Raw genomic sequence first — 21,596 nt, forward strand, 5'->3', positions numbered from 1 at the left:
TATTTTATACAGTAAAATATTTATGAAAAAGAAAGAAATAAATATATATATATATAAATATATATGAAAATAATAGACTGGTAAATGTTTAAAAAAACAACATATGGAAGTAAATAAAAGCAATATATAGAAAAAATAAATGTAAATTTTTGAAAAACAATATGTGGAATACATTAAACTTATATTCTTATTTTGCTAAGTTTCTTATTTTCCAACAAAAAAAAAGAGTATTAACAAAAACTATATTCGATTAACCCTAGATCTTTTCATTATAAATAATAACCGGAGGCATCCTATTCTATCATAATTTTTAAATTGTATATTTTGAATCGTCGGTAACAGCTAGGGTTGCTTACTACTCTTTATGAAGGATAACAATAGCCCACACTGGAAGTTGAGTAGAATTTTAAGTAGTATATATAAGTTATGGACCTCTCCACTCATAGCCAATTGGTTTTGAGTTCGAAGCCCAAAGTCTAATATGGTATCAGAGCCCGATCCGCACATGCTCAACCCAATCTACATCGGCCCAACCAAATAATTGGTCCGCCGATCAATGCCCGAACATATTGAGATCAATGGCTAAAAGAGTCATCATCTCTAGCGGACGTATTAGGGATAATAATATCCCACACTGGAAGTTGAATAGGATCTTAAGTGGTATATATAAGATATGAGTCTCTCCACTCATAGCTAATTGGTTTTGAGTTAGAAGCCCACAGTCTAATACTTTTAATGGCGCATATTAAATTTTTTTTATCGCTTTTGCCACTTGTAGCATTTGGACTTCTATTTTTTTTTCTCTCATACTCATAATTTAATATACTCACAAGTTATATATTTTTTTTACTCTCATCATCGATTGTTACGATCGTTTGTTTTTCTGTGTGTGATTCACTCGGCATTACATCCACATCTAATGGATCTAACTTTCCTCCTTCTGAGATGCTATATCCCATAGAAATCAACAACTTTGTTACTTGCATATCTGCACCACCACCTAATATGTATATTATACTTCTGTTTGTTAGATTGTTTGTCATTTGAGACTGAGAGTAGTTTTTATTGTTTTGGTAAGAGTAGTATCGAAAGAGTCCGGCTAAGTTTGCGAATGGTAGATGTGCTAATGAAATAGAGAATGAAACAAAGGAAATGAGTGCTTGCAAAAAGATAGAAAGAGTGATAGCTTTCTGGAAAAAATTGTGAAGACGGAAATTCATATTATTGAAAATAATGAGAAAAATATGAAATGTTAAAAATAAAGTATAGATAAGCTTATGAGTACACTTCTGTATAGAATCTTATATTTAGAAGAGCTACACTAACCAATATAGTGAAGATAGACAAAGAACAATAGTGAATTTGCGTCTACCAAAATGAGAAAGTCGTCAAAGTTAGTCCCCATACAACAATAAATCTAGGAAAGTGGTGGTTGCGGTGAGAGTTGAGAAACATACATCTAAGACCGTGCAAGGAAGCTCTCTTGGGAAAAGTGTCTAAGCCAATATTGTGAAAGATGTCTATGGCTAATGAGGTAACTTATTGCGTGGTTATTTTTTGAAACTTAGGTTGTATATTTCTTCAGTTGGATGATATCTAACCAGAAAAAAAGATATGCAGACTTGTGTTGAAATTATCGAAAAAGTTGTTCTTCTTAGAATACCAATTTCAATCAAAAACATGAATTAGGAAGACGTAAGAAATGTAATAAATTTAATTGATGAGATCAGTTTCCTTGCATTATGAACAATTGGCGTCATAATTAGATAACAAAGAGGGTTGATCTCCAAGTAAAAAAGTGAAAGAGAAAGAGAGAAACGCGGTTGACACCATAACTCCATAAGACAAACTTGGATTATCAAATATGGAAAGAAAGTGAGAAAACAATAATGACATGACCTCTTTATGGTAACGTTTTGTTCATATGTAGCTGAAACTTGATGGCGAGGTTTCTCATTGTGTTGGGACGAACCATTTTTGTATAAGAGATGCTCTGATGATCTTTTAGGATGAATGAGGTCATTGTCAAAATATTATAATTATTTTCCTAATAGCAAAATCTTTAATAGTATAAAAAAAGTAAGAGATAATGACACATCATATTTGTAATATATTTTATACTAAATATATAATAACGTATGTTTCCTTTTTAATAAATTTGCCTTATTTGTTTCTTGTTTAATTGAAATATAGAAAACGTATAATTTCCTTATTATCTTTTGACATTTTAAAAAAATTTTTTATAAAAATATGAATTATTTAAAATTATTTTTATAATTATCTTTTACATTTTTAAAATTATTTAAATTTGTAATTACTTTCAATTATCTTCTTTTTATTTTATAAAGGAAATTTTTATTTTACATGTGTCAAAATCTAAGATCGATAGATTTGCCACGTGTCACGATCATAATATGAGTTATTAACTTTGAAGACCATACTTTATATAATAAGATTTTACCCTATAAACTTTTTTTCTTATTAAAATAAAATTTTAAATAACGTAAATGATACTAAAAATATAAATAAGAACATTTATGTTAAATAGAATAAATAATAAACATTATAGTATTTTTGTATTAGTAATTTTAATGTATAGCTAATTAAACAAATACTAAAACCAAAAAAATATTAAATCAATTGATAACAACAAACCCCGCGTAGCGGGGGTTAATAACCTAGTTTTTGTATTAATAACTAATATGGTTATCGTACAACGACTATTACTGTATTACACTATTACACATGTTTATTTCAACGTTTGGTGTGAGTTTTTTAGGACTTATCAAACGCTAACTTTTCATCGATGTAGAGAGTAGAGTCATACCCGAACTATTTCGGCATGTCGATCCGGTAAACCTGCTATCCACTGAATAAATCGGTTTGAGTAGTCATGAAACCCACGTATAGTAAATAATCGGATAAAATAAACTCAATAAAACCGATCGACAACCAGGCTTAATAATATTTTTTGCTAAAGTGCAAATATCATATAAATGAAGAGTTTGGTTTTACAAGGAGCTCAACCTAAACAATTGGTTTTTTGGCTAAAAAGGTAAAAACAAGAAAGCAATAAAACAGAGATGTAAAATGGGTCAAAAGATCAGTGCAACCAAAGAGACATAACCAGGCTTAATAATTAAACCGTCGAATTTCGGTTTGTGACTCACAAGTCACAACCGTCCGGATCCCTTGCCCATTTACTTTATCACGTGTTTTTCCCATAGGTTTTCATACTTTCATAAATTGACAATAAAGTTTTTGGTTTTGGGATGAAGTCACGAGTAAGAAGAAATGGAAAAAGGCATCGTGAGTTCGTGACTTGTAAGGGTTAGAAAAAAAAAAGAAAAAAAGAAAAGAAAGAGATAGACAGTGTTAGGATATATGCTTACGCGGTCCTAAGCAGGAATAATAGAAGCTCAAGGTTAGGACCACAGACCACTGGAGATATAGGCCTTGAATGGTTGGTAGGTATGGTGCGGACCGGACTAAAGTCGGACTAGTCCGCACTTAATTTACCATTCAACAAATCGTTCTAGTATGCAACATTCCGGACTAATAAACTCCATACTAATAAGCACTTGAAAGAAAACTCCATACCGTATCAATTCTATTACTTTTTCAGTTTACTCCTTACAAGCTCCATACCAACTCCATACCAATAGTAAAAAGCAGACCAAAGTGTGCTTCTTTAACTAGTTGGATCCGAGTACTTTCTTCTCATTGGTTAAACTTGTATTTCTAGAGATATATAATGAAATTTGGAAGCCACAATGTTTAAGAATTTTTTTTTTTTACTAAATGAGTATATCATATAAATGAAAAGAGTTAGGTTTTACATGTTGATTACCTAAGATTTAGTCCCTTGGCAAAAAGTAATTAAAAAACAAGGAAGTAAAGTAATAAACTATCTTCAACATCGGAAACTTCAAATGAGCCAGTTACCCATTAACTTGCCACAATGTTTAAGAAATTAGTAGCAACTTTGGTTGAACACTAAAGATTCTAGGTATGGAAGGTTTCTCTTCATGATACTTTAAAACTTATGGACCACAAAAACATTTTTGGCGTGGGGTGGGGCCTGACAAACACATGGGCCGGGCTTGGTTACACATGAGAAAATTGTTGTTTTTGGTTATACATTTTGATAGACTAGTATAAATGGATAAAAGAAGTCGTTGGAAGAAAACCAAATTGATAGAAGAAAGAAGAAGAGAATTAGCAAAATTGTCGAAACAGGGACAGAGGCTGTCTTTAAGGAAAATCCCGTATGATTAAAGTGTACGTAATCGATTAGTGTTCCTCTATAAGCACTAAGTCAAAAGTAAACTCCAAAGCCAAAGGTTTTAATTTTCAAACATTGTTAAAGCAAAGTATGTCCACGAGAATTAGCACATACTGGTCCACCATGTTATCAAGAAACGCCAAACCATTTTTGATAATTTCTAGTTTTTGAAATATATAGAGAATTAGAAAACCTTTTTATTTAAAATATAGAGATTGACCAAAATAGATAAATAAATAAGAATAAATAGATTGAAAATTTTGAAATTAACTTATTTTTATAACTACAATAATAGAAAGAAAAAAATCTGAAATAGAGGGTTGGGATATCAAAAGTATTTTACAAAAAATCAAAGAATATGTGATTTTTTTTTAATTATAGAAAAATTGATAAGTTCTGCCCTAGTAAAATTAATTTTATGATATATATATATATATATATATATATATATATATATTTATTGTACTTTTTAATTAATAAGCCCCTGTTTTTTTCTTTTGGAAAATATATATGTATGACAGTATGAGAATTTTCGTGGTGTTCATATTCAGTTTTCTAGAAAAGCTAGGAAAGCGAAAGTGGCCTGCCATGGTTTTGTATTTTTCCTTTTTTAACGTATGATCAGAAAATATGTAAAATGAAAATATATTCATTTTCAAGGTAATGAAACAAAAGAAAAAAAAAAAGGCAAGGAATAATGAGTTGACAACAAAACAAAGGTAGGGAAAAATGATGAACTATTCCGATGAACCTATTATTGCAAAATTCAGTTATATATATATGGGCCAACGCTACTATAGCATTACACATGTTGGTAATAATTATTCAAATTAGTTATAATTTCGTGAAAGTTGTTAATTAATAAATGTTTAATTAGTAGGTTATGGGAATGAACTGGAAAGCAATAAAGTTGAACCGCATGGGTGGAAAGATGATTGTTTTTGGCTAAACTAATGTATTTTTATAATGCTAATTTGATCGGATCCCCATATATTCTCATAATCACTCCCTCTTATTACGTTGAAACTTGAATCAAAGTGCTAAGCTAGCTAAAACTCCTTCCGCTTTTCAGAATCTAGAGGAGCTAACAAAATAATAACGAACTTATTTTTAAGGTCTAAATATGCGAATGCGATTACCAAAACTATGCCTATGAGGCTATGACATGATTCTTTATTTTTTTGGGATTACTTTGCCATTTGCCTATAACCATGGACTATGACTACAATGGCTTTGATTGATTACATTCAAACGGTTCAAAGTTTAACCACTCGTTTGGTTACCAATCATACAAACGAATAAAACATGTGGTTGGTCTCCCATTATACTCATTCCGTTTCACAATATAAGATATTTTCAAGTTTCTATGCAAATTATAGATTAATTTAATATCTACTAATTATTTATATTATTTAGTCTTTTTCATGATTGGTTGAATTTCTTAAAAATGGATACTATTTTTTAATCTACGTGCTTTTACCTAAATCATCATATATTTTGAAACTGATGGAACGTTGTATTTTCAGGATTTTATAATGAAATCATAAAAATTAATTGTAGTGATCAAATTAACATCTTATAGTTAATGAGATATTGAGTCCATTGGTAATCAAAAAGTTTTGGTTAAAACCTGTTAAAAACAGTATGGAAAGTGTGGTTTGGTTAAAATATGTGATTAAAATGATATCAACTATTTGTGAAAAAAAAGAAAATTTGACTCATAAAACTAGTTAAAAAAAAAACATTAACTAGTATATACACCTTGCTTCCACTCAACTACCATCATAAGCCACCATCGATGGGTTTATTTACATCGGCAAAGTTATGAAAGTGATGAATGTCTCTCTATAAATGCTTGCTTACCTAAGAGATCAAGTTTCCAATACACTTGAACTCAATGCGTACGTGAAAGCAAGCCTTCCAACATCAATAAAGACCTACTAGTTTCTTCATAAATCAGATAAGGCCGTGTTTGAACGTAGAGGCGACTTGGTGTCTCAATGAGTAAAAAATAAAAACCTAAAAAAGGAAAAAGGTAGGACCAATCTTAGACCCAAACACGCCCCATCCCTTAATCTCATTATTATCACCTCTTTCACACGTTACCTCCCTGCAAAACTCACGCTCCATCCCCAAAAGCACGTGACTCTCACGCTCCTCCACCTCCATAAGATCTTTTTTTTTACTTGAACCAAATTTATATTCACCTAAACATAACGAATTCTTGATTTTACATTCCGAAATTTTCAAATTAAAACATTTCATTGATTCCAAAAACATACTTTATGGTTTTATATAGTTACTATTTTAGTCTTTATGTAAAATTTATAAAAAAGGCGTTGGAATTGGAAATTACTAGTAGATTGCTTTATCAGAATTTTATAATTTATATATATAAAAAGCCGCGTTATCTGTTCAAAAATTCAGAAATCAGAGTCACGCCTATCTCTCTCTCTCTCTATCTCTCTATCCCGTCACTCTCACTCTTCCTCTTCTGCTTCTTATTATTACATCGATCCTCGTTGTCTCTCCTCTGTTTCTCCAATATCTCTTTCTTCTTCCCAACAAAAACAAAATCAAGAAAGAAAAAAAAAACTCTCAAGAAACAATGGATGCTTCATTGTCTCCATTCGATCACCAAAAAACTCAAAACACAGAACCAAAGAAAAGCTTCATAACCTCACTAATCACTCTCCGTTCAAACCACATGAAAGAAGACACATACTTTGTCTCAGAACTCAAACCCACCGAGCAAAAATCACTTCAAGAACTCAAAGAAAAGCTCAAAGCTTCATCTTCCAAAGCTTCTTCAATGTGGGGAGTCTCACTCCTCGGTGGAGACGACAAAGCTGACGTAATCCTCCTCAAATTCCTCAGAGCAAGAGATTTCAAAGTAGCTGACTCTTTAAGGATGCTTGAGAAGTGTTTGGAGTGGAGAGAAGAGTTTAAAGCAGAGAAATTGACTGAAGAAGATCTGGGTTTCAAAGATTTGGAAGGTAAAGTTGCTTACATGAGAGGCTACGACAAAGAAGGACACCCAGTTTGTTACAATGCTTATGGTGTGTTTAAAGAGAGAGAGATGTATGAGAGAGTGTTTGGGGATGAAGAGAAGCTTAACAAGTTTCTGAGATGGAGAGTTCAGGTTTTGGAGAGAGGTGTTAAAATGCTTCATTTTAAACCTGGTGGTGTTAATTCCATTATTCAAGTTACAGATCTTAAAGATATGCCTAAGAGAGAGCTTAGAGTTGCTTCTAATCAGATTCTCTCTCTTTTTCAAGATAATTACCCTGAAATGGTTGCTACTAAGGTATAAACTTTTCTCCATTTTTTTCTCTTATGTTTCTTTTGGAGACAGAACATTTAATTTCGAAATTATGTTTCTGTACTTGTTGTCTGAAAAACTCTCGAAATTGTTACGTTTTTTTCATGTGGTTTTGCTCTGTTTTGCGTGATGGGTTGCTTGTTTTTTGCATTTAAACAGAAACGAATCTCATTCAAGAAAATCTGAAATGTGTTAAATGCTTGTTTCAAGAAATCTGTTCTTTATTTTTCTAATCTTCTTAACATTTTGCTCTAGATCTTTGGAAATGTTGGTTTTGTTGTGTTTTTTTTTTAAGTTCCGTTCAAATTTTCAAAAACTGGATGGGAGAAATATGAATGGTTTTAGATGTTACTGTGTGGCATTATTCTATGTCTTGTCCATTTTGATTCTCTTTTTGTCTTACTTTTCGTAAAATTACTTCCATAGCTTTGTCTCCTTCCTACTGCTACAGTGTATCATTCTTTGTGTGGCCGTACATTGAAGTTATTAAATCAGTCTCTGTTCTCGATTACTACACATACATTGCATAATATCTACAAGGTACAATACATAACATCTCAGTTCAACTATTCAAGTTTTGATGAATCCATATGTTTCAATATTGCAGATATTCATCAACGTGCCTTGGTACTTCAGTGTAATCTACTCAATGTTCAACCCTTTTCTGACTCACAGAACAAAGAGCAAGTTTGTGATGTCTAAAGAAGGCAATGCAGCTGAAACACTCTACAAGTAAAAACTTTAAACTCTTAACCAATCTAATTTCTTTTTGGATATTATAAACCTTTTTGGTTAACTATATGCATACCATTGTTGCTATTTCAGATTCATAAGGCCAGAAGATATTCCAGTGCAATACGGCGGTCTTAGCCGTCCTACTGATTTGCAAAACGGACCGCCAAAACCCGCGTCTGAATTCTCCATCAAGGGTGGTGAGAAAGTTAACATTCAGATTGAAGGCATTGAGGTAATATCAGTAAACATTTTACAGAAGTGAAAAATGATTTGATGAATGCTGAAATGTGTTTGTGTGTGGATTACAACATTACAGGGTGGAGCAACCATAACATGGGATATTGTAGTTGGAGGATGGGATTTAGAGTACACTGCAGAGTTTGTTCCAAACGCTGAAGAGAGTTACGCGATCGTGGTGGAGAAACCGAAGAAGATGAAAGCTTCAGATGAAGCTGTTTGCAACTCTTTCACAACAGTAGAAGCTGGAAAACTCATTCTCTCTGTTGACAACACTCTGTCTCGCAAGAAGAAAGTTGCTGCTTACCGTTACACTGTCCGGAAATCTACTACAGCCGTCTAATCTAAAACCGGTTTTTCAGAAGATTGGTTTCTTTCTTATTACTACCTTTTTTGGTTGTGTTGAGGGTTTTCTTTCTTGGGTTTGGGTACTAGGGTTTGTTTGGCTGCTCAACGCTCATGTTGAACCGGAAATATCGAAAAATTTGCGAGGAAATCATATGTATAAATACAATGATTTGTATGACATTTGAATGTTTGGCTTAATATTTTTAACTATAGATTGAAATGTTAGTCTGCAAGTGTTCATTGTACCATGTTTATGTTTGTTGCATTCTGACTGATAGTATTGAGTTGTCTTGTTTCAGAAGCTGAACTAAGCAATGGAATTTCATAAGAACATCTGAATCTTTAACTGCCAAAATAGGCACCCAAACTAGAAGGAATCAACCATTGTTGCATCATATTACCAATCATTGCATAAACTTAAAGATTCAAAGTTACTGATTGATTTGTGGAAAGAAAACGTACATCTTCAAATAAGCAGTTTCCATTTTCAGCAGCAAAACTACACGTCAAGACTCAAGACCGACCTTGCACGGATGAATAAATAGAAGGCAGAGAGAGATACAGACAACAACCTGAACTTAACACAGTGATCACTGCTACAAATTACGGCCCGGCCCAAAATCTCTGTATTTTTAGTTAGGTGCCTGGCCCAATATAATGTCTGGCTATAAATAAGAGGAAAATTTGTTTTATGGTTGACTATACCCTCATCTCTTTCTTCTTTTATGAAATCAAATCTAAAATCTAAAATCTTTTTTCTTCTTTACGTTTCTTGCACAAGAAAAACTCTTTAATGAGCTATCTAATTTCATCTTCCTTACATTTTCTAAGAAATCAGAGTTGACATATCAAATGTTAAACAATAAATTATTCTTAGGAGACAAGAACAATAGGTAGAGAAGGTAATGCTGAAGAACTTGGGACCTTATTACAATGTTTTTGTTCTGACATGATCTCAACTCTTTGATTAGGACTTAGGAGGTTTCCACGACCGAACCTCTTAAAACATTACCTACTTTAACATAAGCATATCAATTCCAATAAGTTTTATATTTGTCCTGTGATTTACCAAAGCCTCAAAAGCGTTGATGTGGAATATTTATTGGGTCTAATTGGTAACAAGCTGTTAGCTGTTAGCTGGAGCGGTTAGCTGGAGCTGTTAGCTGTTAGGGAATAGTGCAAAGCTGTACAAAAGAATAAAACACGAAAGCTGTACAAAAAAATAACGCAAAACAAATTCTAAAAATATATTCTGATTGGAAACATCATAGCGGTACACATAATAAATAATATTAAAAATTTAGAAAGAAAGAAAAAATTATATAAAAATGTACTTTAGTATATAATTACATATGAAAATTAAGATTATATAGAATGAACAATATTTTATTGTTAGAATAATAATATGAATTTACTAGTTCTATAATAAATAAAATTTTCTTTATTTTGAGCAATATAACATTCCAAAATAATTGTTTGAGAAAAAACCATTATTTCTAGGGAGACTCACAAAAATGCCCCTTTTTCAATACCCTTTTTCAAAAATGCCCCCTTTGGATGTCCATTTTTAAAAATACCCCTTTTATGTACAAAATGACTAAATTACCCTTCTTTTAATAAAAGATATCATAAATATATAAGGAAATATAACAAAATTAGGTCCACAAAATACAAAATATTTTTTGGCGGGAAAAGTGATCCCCCAATTTTTCCCGCCAAAACACTTGTAAAAATTTGTAAAACCTTTAAAATACCTTGTAAAATTTTCCCGTAAAATTTTTTCCCGCCAAAAAATTTTCCCGCCAAAAAATTTTTTTTGCGGGAAAAGTGATTCCGCAAATTTTTTGGCGTTAAATTTTTGGCGGGAAAATTTTTCCCGCCAAAAATTTACAAGGTATTTTAAAGGTTTTTTACAAGATATTTATAAGGTTTTACAATGTATTTTAAAAGGTTTTACAACGTATTTACAAGGTATTTGTAAGATATTATAAGATTTTACAAGCTATTTTATAAGGTTTTTACAAGTTATAAGGTTTTACAAGTTTTTTATAAGGTTTTATAAGTTATAAATACCTTATAAAACCTTATAAGTACCTTGTAAAACCTTTTAAAATACATTGTAAAACCTTACAAAACACTTGTAAATACTCTGTAAAACCTTTAAAATACCTTGTAAATTTTTCCCGCCAAAAATTTTCCCGCCAAAAAAATTTCGCAAAAAAAAAATTGCGGAATCACTTTTCCCGCAAAAAAATTTTTTGGCGGGAAAAAATTTTACGGAAAAATTTTACAAGGTTTTTTAAAGGATTTTACAAGTGTTTTGGCGGGAAAATTGCGGGATCACTTTTCCCGCCAAAAAATATTTTGTATTTTGTGGACCTAATTTTGTTTCAAATAAGGGTAAAATGGTCATTAAAAATTAAAAGAGGGCAAACTTAAAAATGGACTCTCAAAAGGGGCATTTTTGAAAAGGGGTATTGAAAAAGGGGTATTTTTAACAATTTCTCTTATTTCTAATGAGATTTTTTCATAGGCTGTATTATTTACTTTTTCGGAAATCTTTATCTGAACATTCGAGACTTTTTTTTTGCATTATATATAGTTACAATTATATTTTATAAAGTTTAATTATGCGTAATAATACGGTTAACCGTGCGGCTAATCGTACTGTTAAATAACGGTTTTGATACGTTTCCGGTATATTAACGGTTATAGTTAGTATATTTTTTTTAACCGTAACTAATCTAGTTTTACGGTGAATGGTTTTGGTCATGCTTACTAAGCATGACCAAAAGCTAACCATAACCATATGTTGTACCGTAACCGGACCGTTTCTCAACCGTAACCGTATAAAACGGTTAAAAACCGTAACCGTAAAAAATAATTAGTTACAGTTAAAAAATATATTAACCGTAACCGTTAATTAACGGTAAACATATGAAAAGCGTTATTTAACCATATGGTTAACCGCTTAGTTAAAACTTTAAAAATATAATTGTAACTCCATATAATGCAAAAAAAATTATCGAATATTCAGATTAAGATTTTCAAAAAAGTAAATAATACCGCATATGAAAAAATCTACGTTATAAAAAATGGTCTTTTTCTCAAACAAATATGTTATACTGTTATTTTGCTCGAAATGAAGAAAATTTGGTTTGTAACATACTTTTTGATTTTATGAAAAGTATTATAATAAGTTAGGTAACTCGTAAGATTTCGCCTCCGATATTAACCGTATTGTAGTCATCAAATAACTATAACCGTAATTATCTGTAACCGTTGTAACCGTAACCGTAACCGTATTTAACCGTAACCGTTATAACCGTATTTAACCGTAACCGTTATAACCGTATTTAACCGTAACCGTTTTAGTTTATTTATTTTTTGTCCAAAAAAACAGTTTTTTTTTTTTTATAATGTACCGCTTTTCATAAAACTTTTGTGATTGGTAACTGTCAAAACTGTACAACTTTAAAATTGGTTACCGATCATAGCCATTATTTCTTCACTTTTTCCCCACAAATTTCATATTGATAACACGCTGGTTCTTGCTTTTTTTTTCCTTATGAATTTGACGATCGTTGGAGATAAAGAACTTTTACAAAAGTGAATAATAGACCAAATAGTCAAATTTAGCTATCGAAGGAAGCGAATCGTTGGTTTCAAGAATTGGAGGCGACACAAATTTATATTAATTCTTTAAAATAAAGAAAATAGTGTGTAGCTGTGGGTTTGACCATTGGGAACCAATCTTTACTTCGTGATTTTCCTATCATTTTTTCCAAAATCTGAGTTAATGATTCCACAACTACGCCATAATCTCATACTCCAATATGTGTTACAACCCAATACACCCTTGCTTTCATTAATTATAGTATGATCACTAACATCGAACCTTTTTTTTGTCTAGAAAAGAAAAGAAAAGAAAAAATCATCGAACCTTTAGCTTCGACTACAAAACTCAATTTGCATTTAAAACTTTGCGTAAACTAAAGTGTAAAATAAAGAATAATACGTGGATGTTAAAAGAAAAAGAGAAAGTATAATACGTTATTGCTCAATATAACAACACAAGAAAAAAATTCTGAGTTAGTCCAAGAGATTCGGATTCCATCCTTCAAATGATAGTACATAGTACTATTTAATTCATTACTATATTATTTTCCAGAGAAATTGTTCCCAGAAAAAGATTGCATTGGTCGGTTTTTGTGTTTTCCTTTCAAAATGCAGATTTATCAAAACACTCCCTGCGTAATCATTTTTTAACTACACTTGCAATTACACATTATTCTTCACAAATTAACTTATAACGTAAAGAAAAATCTATTTTCAATCAATTTAGAGCTATATACTGTATTTCACAACCACTATGTTACAAAAATTTGATTTGTTTAAGACAATAATAAGTCTTTTCGACGTTATATAATAAAGCATATCCATATACTCCACTATCAGTTAAAAAAATTCGAAATCTGCCATAATAATGGCCTCGATGGATCGGTATGAAACAAGCTGTTACTTTATTGTCCCGTTGACATCTATAATTTGTTTTATTAATTCACCATCTATTCCAACAACAACAACCAAAAGATTTACCAAAACCAGTTAATAAACAGATCAATAAGTGAAAAGACAGAAAGACACATTTGCTCATAAGCCAACACAGTTTCTTGCAGTCGTAACACCACCGTCAACGACAAGATTATGTCCGTTCACATATTTAGACTCATCACTTGCCAAATATAACGCTGCTTCAGCTATATCATTCGCTCTCAAAGACTCTCCTTTCAAATTAGCCAAACTCCTCACAAACTCTTCCATCTCCTCCACTTCATCATCTTCCACGTCACCACCACTCGTCTTTCGCCACGCATTAACCAGCATTGACGTGGCAACACCAAACGGTGATATACAGTTAACCCTAATCCCATACTTGCCTAGCTCACACGCTGCGTTCTTGGTCAAACCAACGATCGCATGTTTCGAGGCCGTGTAAGCGTGTGGTCCCATTCCACCCATCACACCGGCTACACTCGCAGTGGAGATTATGCAACCTTTGAACCCTCTCTTGATCATGGCACGTGCCGCGTGTTTCATGCCGAGTCCTATGCCACGCACGTTCACACGCATCACGCGGTCGAACTCGTCCGCGTCGAAGTCTAATATACTTTTGTGTTTCTTCTGGTCTCCGAGAACTCCTGCGTTGTTGAATAGAATGTCAAGCCTACCGTAGCGCGCGACCGTTGCGTTCACGAGGTTTTCCACGTCGCTTTCGACTGAGACATCGCAGCTAATGAATGTCACCGTGAAGGCGGTTAAGTGGGATGAAAGTGACTTAGCCAGGGAAGAGCCAGCTACATTGTCCACGTCAGCAATCACCACCGTGGCACCGTGTCTAGCGAATAGCATGACAGTTGCTTTGCCTATTCCATGTGCGCCTCCGGTGATAATGGCTACTTTTCCTTCCAACCTATATACATTATTAGTTCATAAGAATTTTGAGAAAAAACCAGCACTATAGTATAAAAGTGACATGGACTAATACACTCATTGTTAATTAATTTTAAGTTCGTCGGACAAACAATGTACCTCTTATGATATAAAGTTGTATTCGTCTCCTCCATCCTGGTGTCGTGGATGGAGTGAAAGGTCTGCTCAGAGATCACTTGGGCCGACATGGCAGATTTTTAGTGAAAGAAGTACGTACTAGGGATGAAAAGAAGTGGTGAAAGCGAGAGACTTTGAAGCTTAAAGTGGAATTGAATAGTAGATACACACATCTCTGAGTCTATTTATATACCTAGAGATATGTGAAGTTCGGAAAACCAGTGTGAAACATCCAATTATGCTCAAGTTCTGGAATCATTCAAAATATTAATTTAGTATGTACAAAAGCTAACAGATAGAAGAAAGACAAAGAAAATTAAATATTTAAATTGGATGCTTATAAATTAGATGACTAATTAATAAACTTAATTGTGTCAGGCCGAAACTAATGCAAAATAATTTTGGAATATATCATTGATGATTTGATATCAGATTTATTATTAGAAAGAATCTAGAAGAAAAATACTAAATACGACTAGTAGTAATTAGATTTGAGATCTTGCTAATATGCTGGCAATGAAAAAGCTGTAGTTTATATATGAGACTAGATTTTAACCCGCGGTACACCGCGGGATGATTTAATTTTAAAGTTAGTATAAAAATATTTTGTAAATTGTATCTCCTTATAACATATTTATTTATATTATAGTTTACAATTGTTATTAAGTAACGGTATACCACGAGTCCACGAGATAATTATTAATAAACTGAGGATTTAACCCGTATTAAAGCGGTATATAAATATTGATTCAAATTCGTCCGCCATATAAATCATTTCCGAAATATAACCCGTTCCGTAATTTCTTAATTCGTCCTGTGATTTGTATTAAAAAAAAAAAGGATTAAATCCGTATTGAAGCGGCGGATTAATGATATTTTAATCTTTTTATTATTGTTGATTCAAAAACCCGTCCCGCCAAATCCATCCCGCCAAAAAACTCATTTATTTTATTAATGTTCTTATTTATGATATGATTCTGAATCATTGTCTAAATATTTTAATCGATGTAGAACGTTGAACACACATTTTCGTTAATTGGATAATATATGTCCGTTTTCAAAATTTCGAATCACAGTATATGCAGAAAAAAATTGATTTTTTTTTTTACTTTATGTATTATATGATGATTCAAAACAGTTAAAAACAAATCAAACAAAGATGATAGGAGAATCATAATTATAAATCTTAATCAAATCTTCTAAAAATCTAAATTATTAAATATGGAATATCCGGTGTATGAGTTGGGTTAAATATAACCCGACCCAACAAATTTTTTGTGAAGGAATTTTTAAAATGGGTCGGATATCCGATATACCCGAAAGCTTTTTTACCCATCCGTCACAAAAAATGCTGCGATTATACTAATATAGATATATCTATAATTAATTACCGGATTCCCCATCACCCTCATTCGATCTCTCAAATTTAAAAAGGACTGAGGTAGATACTTAAATATTACCGTACAAAACACGATAAAATATTAGCATTTTCTTTCTCTGATACTCGAGGTTTTATGTACTTTCATGATGTTGTCCAAAAGAAAAATTTGTACTTTCACGAAGGCGCTAATTTTCAAAATGCTCAGTGTATCATCAAAAATACTTGTTTTAAACTTCTAATGGTTGTTGTATGTTGGGCGTTAACATCTCTAGATTTAAGTGATCTTAGAAAATGGATAGTTTCTTTGGCGGATCAAGACAAATATTTTAGGTAGACAATTATCAAACAATAGTTTTAACAACTCTATACATTGTTTCTCCATATGTAAAATGGTGGTGGTGATGGTCTGGCAAGTTTCCGAATTCTAGAAGAAACACGACTTAGTCGGTATATAGTCTTCTCTTAATTTTTAAATAGAGTAGACTTATGTAAATCTCGCTAAGCAAATCTTTTAAGATCGAATCATATATATAGCCTTTCAATCATTCCTGATTAGAAAAAAATAGTGTTAATAAAGTAATTGTATCATCAAATATAAAAATGGAAAACACAGCTCAACCAAACCTTTTCCTTGTTGTTCAAAACGATTCATATCAATGCACAACTAACATTATAAAATTTCAGGTTATTGTTTTACTTGAAAATCTTTTTGGGCTATTTATTGCATGTTAGTTGTGATGAAGCCCATTTGAGTTCAATCCAATGCTTTAAATACTTGCTACGTCTCCTTTGCTTAAATTGTTAAAAAGGCTTTCGTTGGCATTTCCCACATTTTGGAGAACGTGAACTATTTGAGAAAATAATGTTTAAGATAGTTTGGTACTTAGAGCATGGTCATAGGTGATACTAACAAAATATTATTAACAATTTTTTAGTATTATTTATAATGTTTGTTTATTGTTTGAGATTTTTTATGATACTCTACTAAATATGTTTTCATTAGTGAGACCGGTTTAAGTATCATAAAAAAAAATAAATATATTTGCAAAATCAAAAAATATATATAAAAACTTATGATTATAAAAGGTAATATTGGGGATGTGCCTTTAGTCAAGTGGTTAAGTCCATTTGACTCCGTTTTTTCCACCGGAGTTCGACTCCGCTAAGTCGCGTTACCCCGCGTAGTAGGGATTGGCTATGGATCGGGCCTTGTCGATCCAAAGATGTCAAAAAAAAAAAAAAAAAAAAGTAATATTACAATAAAAAAAAACATAGAATATCCTTAAGCAAATAAAAACATAAAATTCAAAAAAACTTAAAAATACATGATAAAAATAATTTAGTGTTTCTCCTTCTTTCCTTGTTTCTCTTCTAGCAAGCAAATGATCCAGTTAATTATTTACGAGTAATTAGGGAATGAAGTTTAGGGGTGATACCACTGAGAAGGCATGGGATTAGGTAAAACAAAAACATAAGAGAATTGAGCATTACTTTGAAAGACTGCAAGTCTGAAAGTTTCTGAATTGTTCCATGCTCAACAAAGCACGAATCTGAGAACACGATATTGCTGACTCCAACATTGTTGGGGCAAGCTTCTTTAAGTCCTGATAGCAACAAATTCTCCATCCTTTCTTCCTCTGACGCAGCAATATATGGGAATGCCAATGAGAAGTTGGAAGCTGTAAACAGATTCTGTTGAAACGACGACTTGGATGTTAGAGTATTGTGAAGTTTAAAGCAAAAAACTATGTCAGAGATCTGTGTTATGAATGGAATATCAGAATTCCATGATGAAGAAATGATAAAGTGCACTTACACTCAATGTGTTAACAAGGGCAGAATCCGAGTTCCTTTTAGAAGAAACATCAGAAGACAGTAACTGCAGGCGGAAAAGAACGTGTATATTAGAATTCTCAACATAGCACAGAAGGTACAGAGCAAAGACGATTTCCGGCAATATTAAAAACATCAGTTTCTTCACAATATCACAACAAGAAACCAACGATCCAAATGGTGATTTATGCTTAATGTTAAAACGAAGGTACTACAACATTCACTTACCTCTCTGCCTATGAACACAAGTACAACATCAACACGTTGCTCAAGCTTCTTCTCTGAGAACTAAACAAAAGAGACAGTAAAATAACAATAAGAAAAGCCATTTGACATCCAGTGAGTTGTAGAATTGAAAACCATAAGATCTTAAGAAGAAACCATACCAGAAAGTTTGACCAACCTCCTTGAGTGAAAACAGAACCTACTAGATCCTTTGCAGACATGACCTGATAATTTACAACCTCATCCTATAAGCATTGAACTTGTTATCAAGAGTACCCACTCGTTTCCAACAGAAACCTGCAAAATATCACATGAATCACTAAGTAATCACATCCTCAATCACATTAAAGACAACCATATATATTTAGCTACGACTTTTGCATAGACCAAGAAATTCAAATGCTTGACTTTTCCAGTTTTGGCAAGACTTCAATCACAGATATATGTGGCATTGCCTCACACTATAAATTTACTACAATAAGAACTCATGATGGTTACAGATATATATAACGCCTATTTGCTTTACAATTACCAGCTGTGATACATTTCATATCAAGTTAAACGATATTCCCAAACCAAAGAACAAAGAGACCTTAAACGTTCATGAGACAAACAAACTAAACAAATTATTCCATCAGCTATATCAGAACGAGCAACATATACTCCCTCCGTTTTCGAATAGTTGTCGTTTTAGAGTTTTTTATTTATTTTAAATTAGTTGTCGTTTTAAGGTAATAATATAATTTATGCCAATAACTACCCAAATTACCCTCATTTTATTGAACACAAATTATTTGTAAATAATTACTTGTCATTTTTATGAGGTTAATATAGTCATTGTATATATTTTCTTAATTTGTCCAAATACAGTTAAAACGACAACTTTTAAAAAACAGAGGGAGTATATAAAGAAGCAAGCTTTCAAATCCAAATTCGTTATGTAACAGAGAAAGACAGAGACCAAAGCATCTAAGGTAAAAGGAAACCAAAGTTCATACCGTTCTTCAAATCAAAATCAAATCAGAGAAAGACAGAGACCAGAAAATCAAATGGAGAGGTGAAATGGATCGAAGAAGAATCGGCGAAGGAGAGATGGGATCGAATCTATACAGAAGAAATGGATCGAAGAAGAAATCGCGGAGGATAGTAGGGATCGAAGAAGAATCGGCAGAGTTTCCAGAAATGATTTTTTTTTATCTGTTTTGCAAAAAAAAAAAAAAAATCGCGGGTCCAATGGAAAACTGACACGTCACACGATACTGAGTATCACAAGTATTAGTGGACTGATACGTATCAGGCCCATTTAAGTGGTTTGGTCCATTATAAAATCATTTTTGGGTTAATGATACTGAGAAAAATTCACCGGTGTACATGGTCTTATCACTATCTTTCAGTTTCTTAATCACCTGATCGTAGCCATGAATGCATGCAGCGTAATTAGGTATGTGAAAATTGAAAATAAGTCCGTGAATAGGATTTGAACCGATCTTTATATATACATACTGCATTATTATCAATTTATCATAGAAGAAAAATAGCTCTTGACTCCACTTTGGATATTGCAACATACATATGTCTATGAGTAGTTATAGCCTCAAGCATAGAATCACCACACTGAGTAATTTGAAGATTTTTTTTCGAGGTTCATGCTAAATAGTGAAATGAGATGTGATTAATTTGATTTTAAATGAAGCATAATAATCAAATTTAGTGGATTAGAGAGTCTCATTTAAGCACCAATTACTAGGAAAGTTGTGTCATTAATGATTTGAAGAAAAAGAGACAAGCCATGGTGTGACCTAACTGGGAACAAGCCATACGGTGTGACATTGTTGATAAAACCAAAGTCTTAATTATGCTGTTTTGAAGAAAAAGAAAAAACAAACCATAAATAGGGAACGTTATAGATAGTCTGAAACAAGACCTGTAGTCTAAACGTTTCAAAACAACTTCTTCAAGACAGCATTTTCGGCTTCTACCTGGGATTTCTCAACTTCTTCTGTGATAAGAACTTGGGTCAAACCAGTTGTGGCCTTAACTTTGGATATGGCAAGAAACCTTTGTCCAGGAGGGGACAGTACTTGTTTTGGTAGATATAGACCAACTTTGGAAAATGCTTGGCCTCGAATCTGATCTACAGTCATGGCGAATGCAAGTGTGAAAGGATACTGGGTACGCCGCATTGGGGTAACAAAATCTTTCCCAGAGAACATGTGTATCTTAGGGATCAACTCAAGTTCGGGGAGGATGACCAGGTTGTGTTGTTGCAAATCTAGCCTCAAGCATAGTATCACCAAACTGAACAATTTGAAGTCTAGTCCCAGTACATAACCCACGGCTAGGATCAACGTCAGCAAGTAACATGACGGGAGCACCAACCTTGAGTCTCAAAATCTGTTTAGGCACTCCGGGGGCTGTGATGCTACCAAAAATACATGGAGGTAATAACATGTAATGGCCTGGCCTTGAGTTATCCTTAAGGCTCGGAACAAGATAGTCATCGCTGTGAGATAATATATCTTCACCTTTATGTGATGATATGAAAGGAAGTCGTAGTTAGTATGTGCAGAAAATGGAGGCTATAGTTTGGAAAGCGATGCGTAATTAGTATATATAAAAACCGGATTTTACCTGGTAATTGTGAAAGCATATAGTCATTAATCAGATCCACATCAGATTGAGTATGACACAAAATAACCGTGTCGCGGCAATAGGAATAGTAGGAGGACTGTTCACGAAAAGAGTCTCCATAAACTTGGCTCACTATTTCTTCCATAGGATCATGGCACTCAATTGACGACGCATTTTCAGGGATATCAATATCAGCGTGATCATCTCCATCATTGATCTTTTCATCATTAATATCCTTAATCCATTCAGAGAAAGCTTTATCCATTGTTATGTGAATTCTTGATGATTCCTATAATTCAATAAACAAAACAAAGAAAATAATAAATATAATTTTTCTAGTCAACAAACTTGTTCGGCTGTCTAGAAAGAACGAAAATCAGCGTGAATATTGCATCATAATCAGATATCAACTGCCAGATGACTTATTGTAATCAAGCAAACCTTGAGTCATATGACCAATCGATTACTAATTGTATCATGTATCAAAAGTGCAAATCAGTCTGCTATATATAAATTACGAAAGACACGTTACTACAGGTACTCCGTAACCAACAAATAAAATAAAAAATGATAAAGCGTATATAGATAGTTGTGATCAAACCATACCGATGATTCGAGTAAAACCATATCGATCGAGTTTGCGGCTCTTTTCCTCAATCCCTCCTTCCATATCCTCATTAGCTTCACTTTGATCTTCCATGGCTTATTCTCATTGAGAGGAGCAGAAGAAGAGGAGGGTTTGGTAACTAAGGCCATTATTATCTCTCAGATCTAACAGAGGTAAGAGAGAAGTAGAGGCTATATTTTTGGTGACAAAAGGGTTTAGATCTGTGACTGCAGAATAGGGACGCTCCGTTGACAAGTTTGTTTTTATAGCTAGGGCTGAGAGTTTGGACGAAGTTTAAATGGGTTTCGTTGGCTTGGTTTAGCTAAACTAAGTTGTTTAATTAGGTTAAAAAATGTCCTTTATACCTTTTTATCTTTTAAAA

General features: G+C 32.7%; 4 protein-coding genes and 1 pseudogene across 4 annotated transcripts; 1 reads left to right on the forward strand and 4 right to left on the reverse strand.

The window, feature by feature from the left end:
* Positions 1 to 388: 388 nt before the first annotated feature.
* Positions 389 to 1,211, reverse strand: LOC110228006 (annotated as a pseudogene).
* Positions 1,212 to 6,712: 5,501 nt separating this feature from the next.
* LOC9313884 (patellin-6) lies at positions 6,713 to 9,160 on the forward strand. Its single transcript, XM_021025610.1, has 4 exons — positions 6,713 to 7,592; positions 8,215 to 8,339; positions 8,433 to 8,574; positions 8,659 to 9,160. The coding sequence occupies exons 1-4, from the start codon at positions 6,894 to 6,896 to the stop codon at positions 8,920 to 8,922; spliced, it is 1,230 nt and encodes a 409-aa protein (XP_020881269.1). The 5' UTR covers positions 6,713 to 6,893; the 3' UTR covers positions 8,923 to 9,160.
* A 4,292-nt stretch (positions 9,161 to 13,452) lies between these two features.
* On the reverse strand, positions 13,453 to 14,931 carry LOC9312167 (short-chain dehydrogenase reductase 2a). Its single transcript, XM_002877770.2, has 2 exons — positions 14,520 to 14,931; positions 13,453 to 14,400 (listed from the first exon to the last, which is right to left on the reverse strand). The coding sequence occupies exons 1-2, from the start codon at positions 14,606 to 14,608 to the stop codon at positions 13,581 to 13,583; spliced, it is 909 nt and encodes a 302-aa protein (XP_002877816.1). The 5' UTR covers positions 14,609 to 14,931; the 3' UTR covers positions 13,453 to 13,580.
* A 2,313-nt stretch (positions 14,932 to 17,244) lies between these two features.
* Positions 17,245 to 19,082, reverse strand: LOC9313885. Its single transcript, XM_021024031.1, has 5 exons — positions 18,975 to 19,082; positions 18,138 to 18,273; positions 17,980 to 18,039; positions 17,735 to 17,797; positions 17,245 to 17,610 (listed from the first exon to the last, which is right to left on the reverse strand). Exons 2-5 carry the CDS (start codon positions 18,195 to 18,197, stop codon positions 17,314 to 17,316), a joined length of 480 nt encoding a protein of 159 aa, XP_020879690.1. The 5' UTR covers positions 18,198 to 18,273; positions 18,975 to 19,082; the 3' UTR covers positions 17,245 to 17,313.
* A 624-nt stretch (positions 19,083 to 19,706) lies between these two features.
* On the reverse strand, positions 19,707 to 21,546 carry LOC110228427. The gene is made up of 3 exons (XM_021025952.1): positions 21,214 to 21,546; positions 20,608 to 20,896; positions 19,707 to 20,501 (listed from the first exon to the last, which is right to left on the reverse strand). Exons 1-3 carry the CDS (start codon positions 21,361 to 21,363, stop codon positions 20,209 to 20,211), a joined length of 732 nt encoding a protein of 243 aa, XP_020881611.1. The 5' UTR covers positions 21,364 to 21,546; the 3' UTR covers positions 19,707 to 20,208.
* Positions 21,547 to 21,596: the final 50 nt, after the last annotated feature.

The sequence above is a fragment of the Arabidopsis lyrata genome (genome assembly GCF_000004255.2).
Source record: "Arabidopsis lyrata subsp. lyrata unplaced genomic scaffold ARALYscaffold_5, whole genome shotgun sequence".
In the NCBI taxonomy this organism is placed as follows: Eukaryota; Viridiplantae; Streptophyta; class Magnoliopsida; order Brassicales; family Brassicaceae; genus Arabidopsis; species Arabidopsis lyrata.

Coding starts and splice junctions, on each gene's coding strand:
- LOC110228427 (XM_021025952.1), bottom strand. CDS start 21,363: ATGGCCTTAGTTACCAAACCCTCCTCTTCTTCTGCTCCTCTCAATGAG. Junction 20,897..21,213: donor TGGTTTTACTCGAATCATCG/GTATGGTTTGAT, acceptor ATTGAATTATAG/GAATCATCAAGAATTCACAT. Junction 20,502..20,607: donor TATGCTTTCACAATTACCAG/GTAAAATCCGGT, acceptor CATCACATAAAG/GTGAAGATATATTATCTCAC.
- LOC9312167 (XM_002877770.2), bottom strand. CDS start 14,608: ATGTCGGCCCAAGTGATCTCTGAGCAGACCTTTCACTCCATCCACGAC. Junction 14,401..14,519: donor ACAACTTTATATCATAAGAG/GTACATTGTTTG, acceptor TAATGTATATAG/GTTGGAAGGAAAAGTAGCCA.
- LOC9313884 (XM_021025610.1), top strand. CDS start 6,894: ATGGATGCTTCATTGTCTCCATTCGATCACCAAAAAACTCAAAACACA. Junction 7,593..8,214: donor CTGAAATGGTTGCTACTAAG/GTATAAACTTTT, acceptor TCAATATTGCAG/ATATTCATCAACGTGCCTTG. Junction 8,575..8,658: donor TTCAGATTGAAGGCATTGAG/GTAATATCAGTA, acceptor ACAACATTACAG/GGTGGAGCAACCATAACATG.
- LOC9313885 (XM_021024031.1), bottom strand. CDS start 18,197: ATGTCTGCAAAGGATCTAGTAGGTTCTGTTTTCACTCAAGGAGGTTGG. Junction 18,040..18,137: donor GAGGTTGGTCAAACTTTCTG/GTATGGTTTCTT, acceptor TCTTTTGTTTAG/TTCTCAGAGAAGAAGCTTGA. Junction 17,611..17,734: donor CCCTTGTTAACACATTGAGT/GTAAGTGCACTT, acceptor TCGTTTCAACAG/AATCTGTTTACAGCTTCCAA.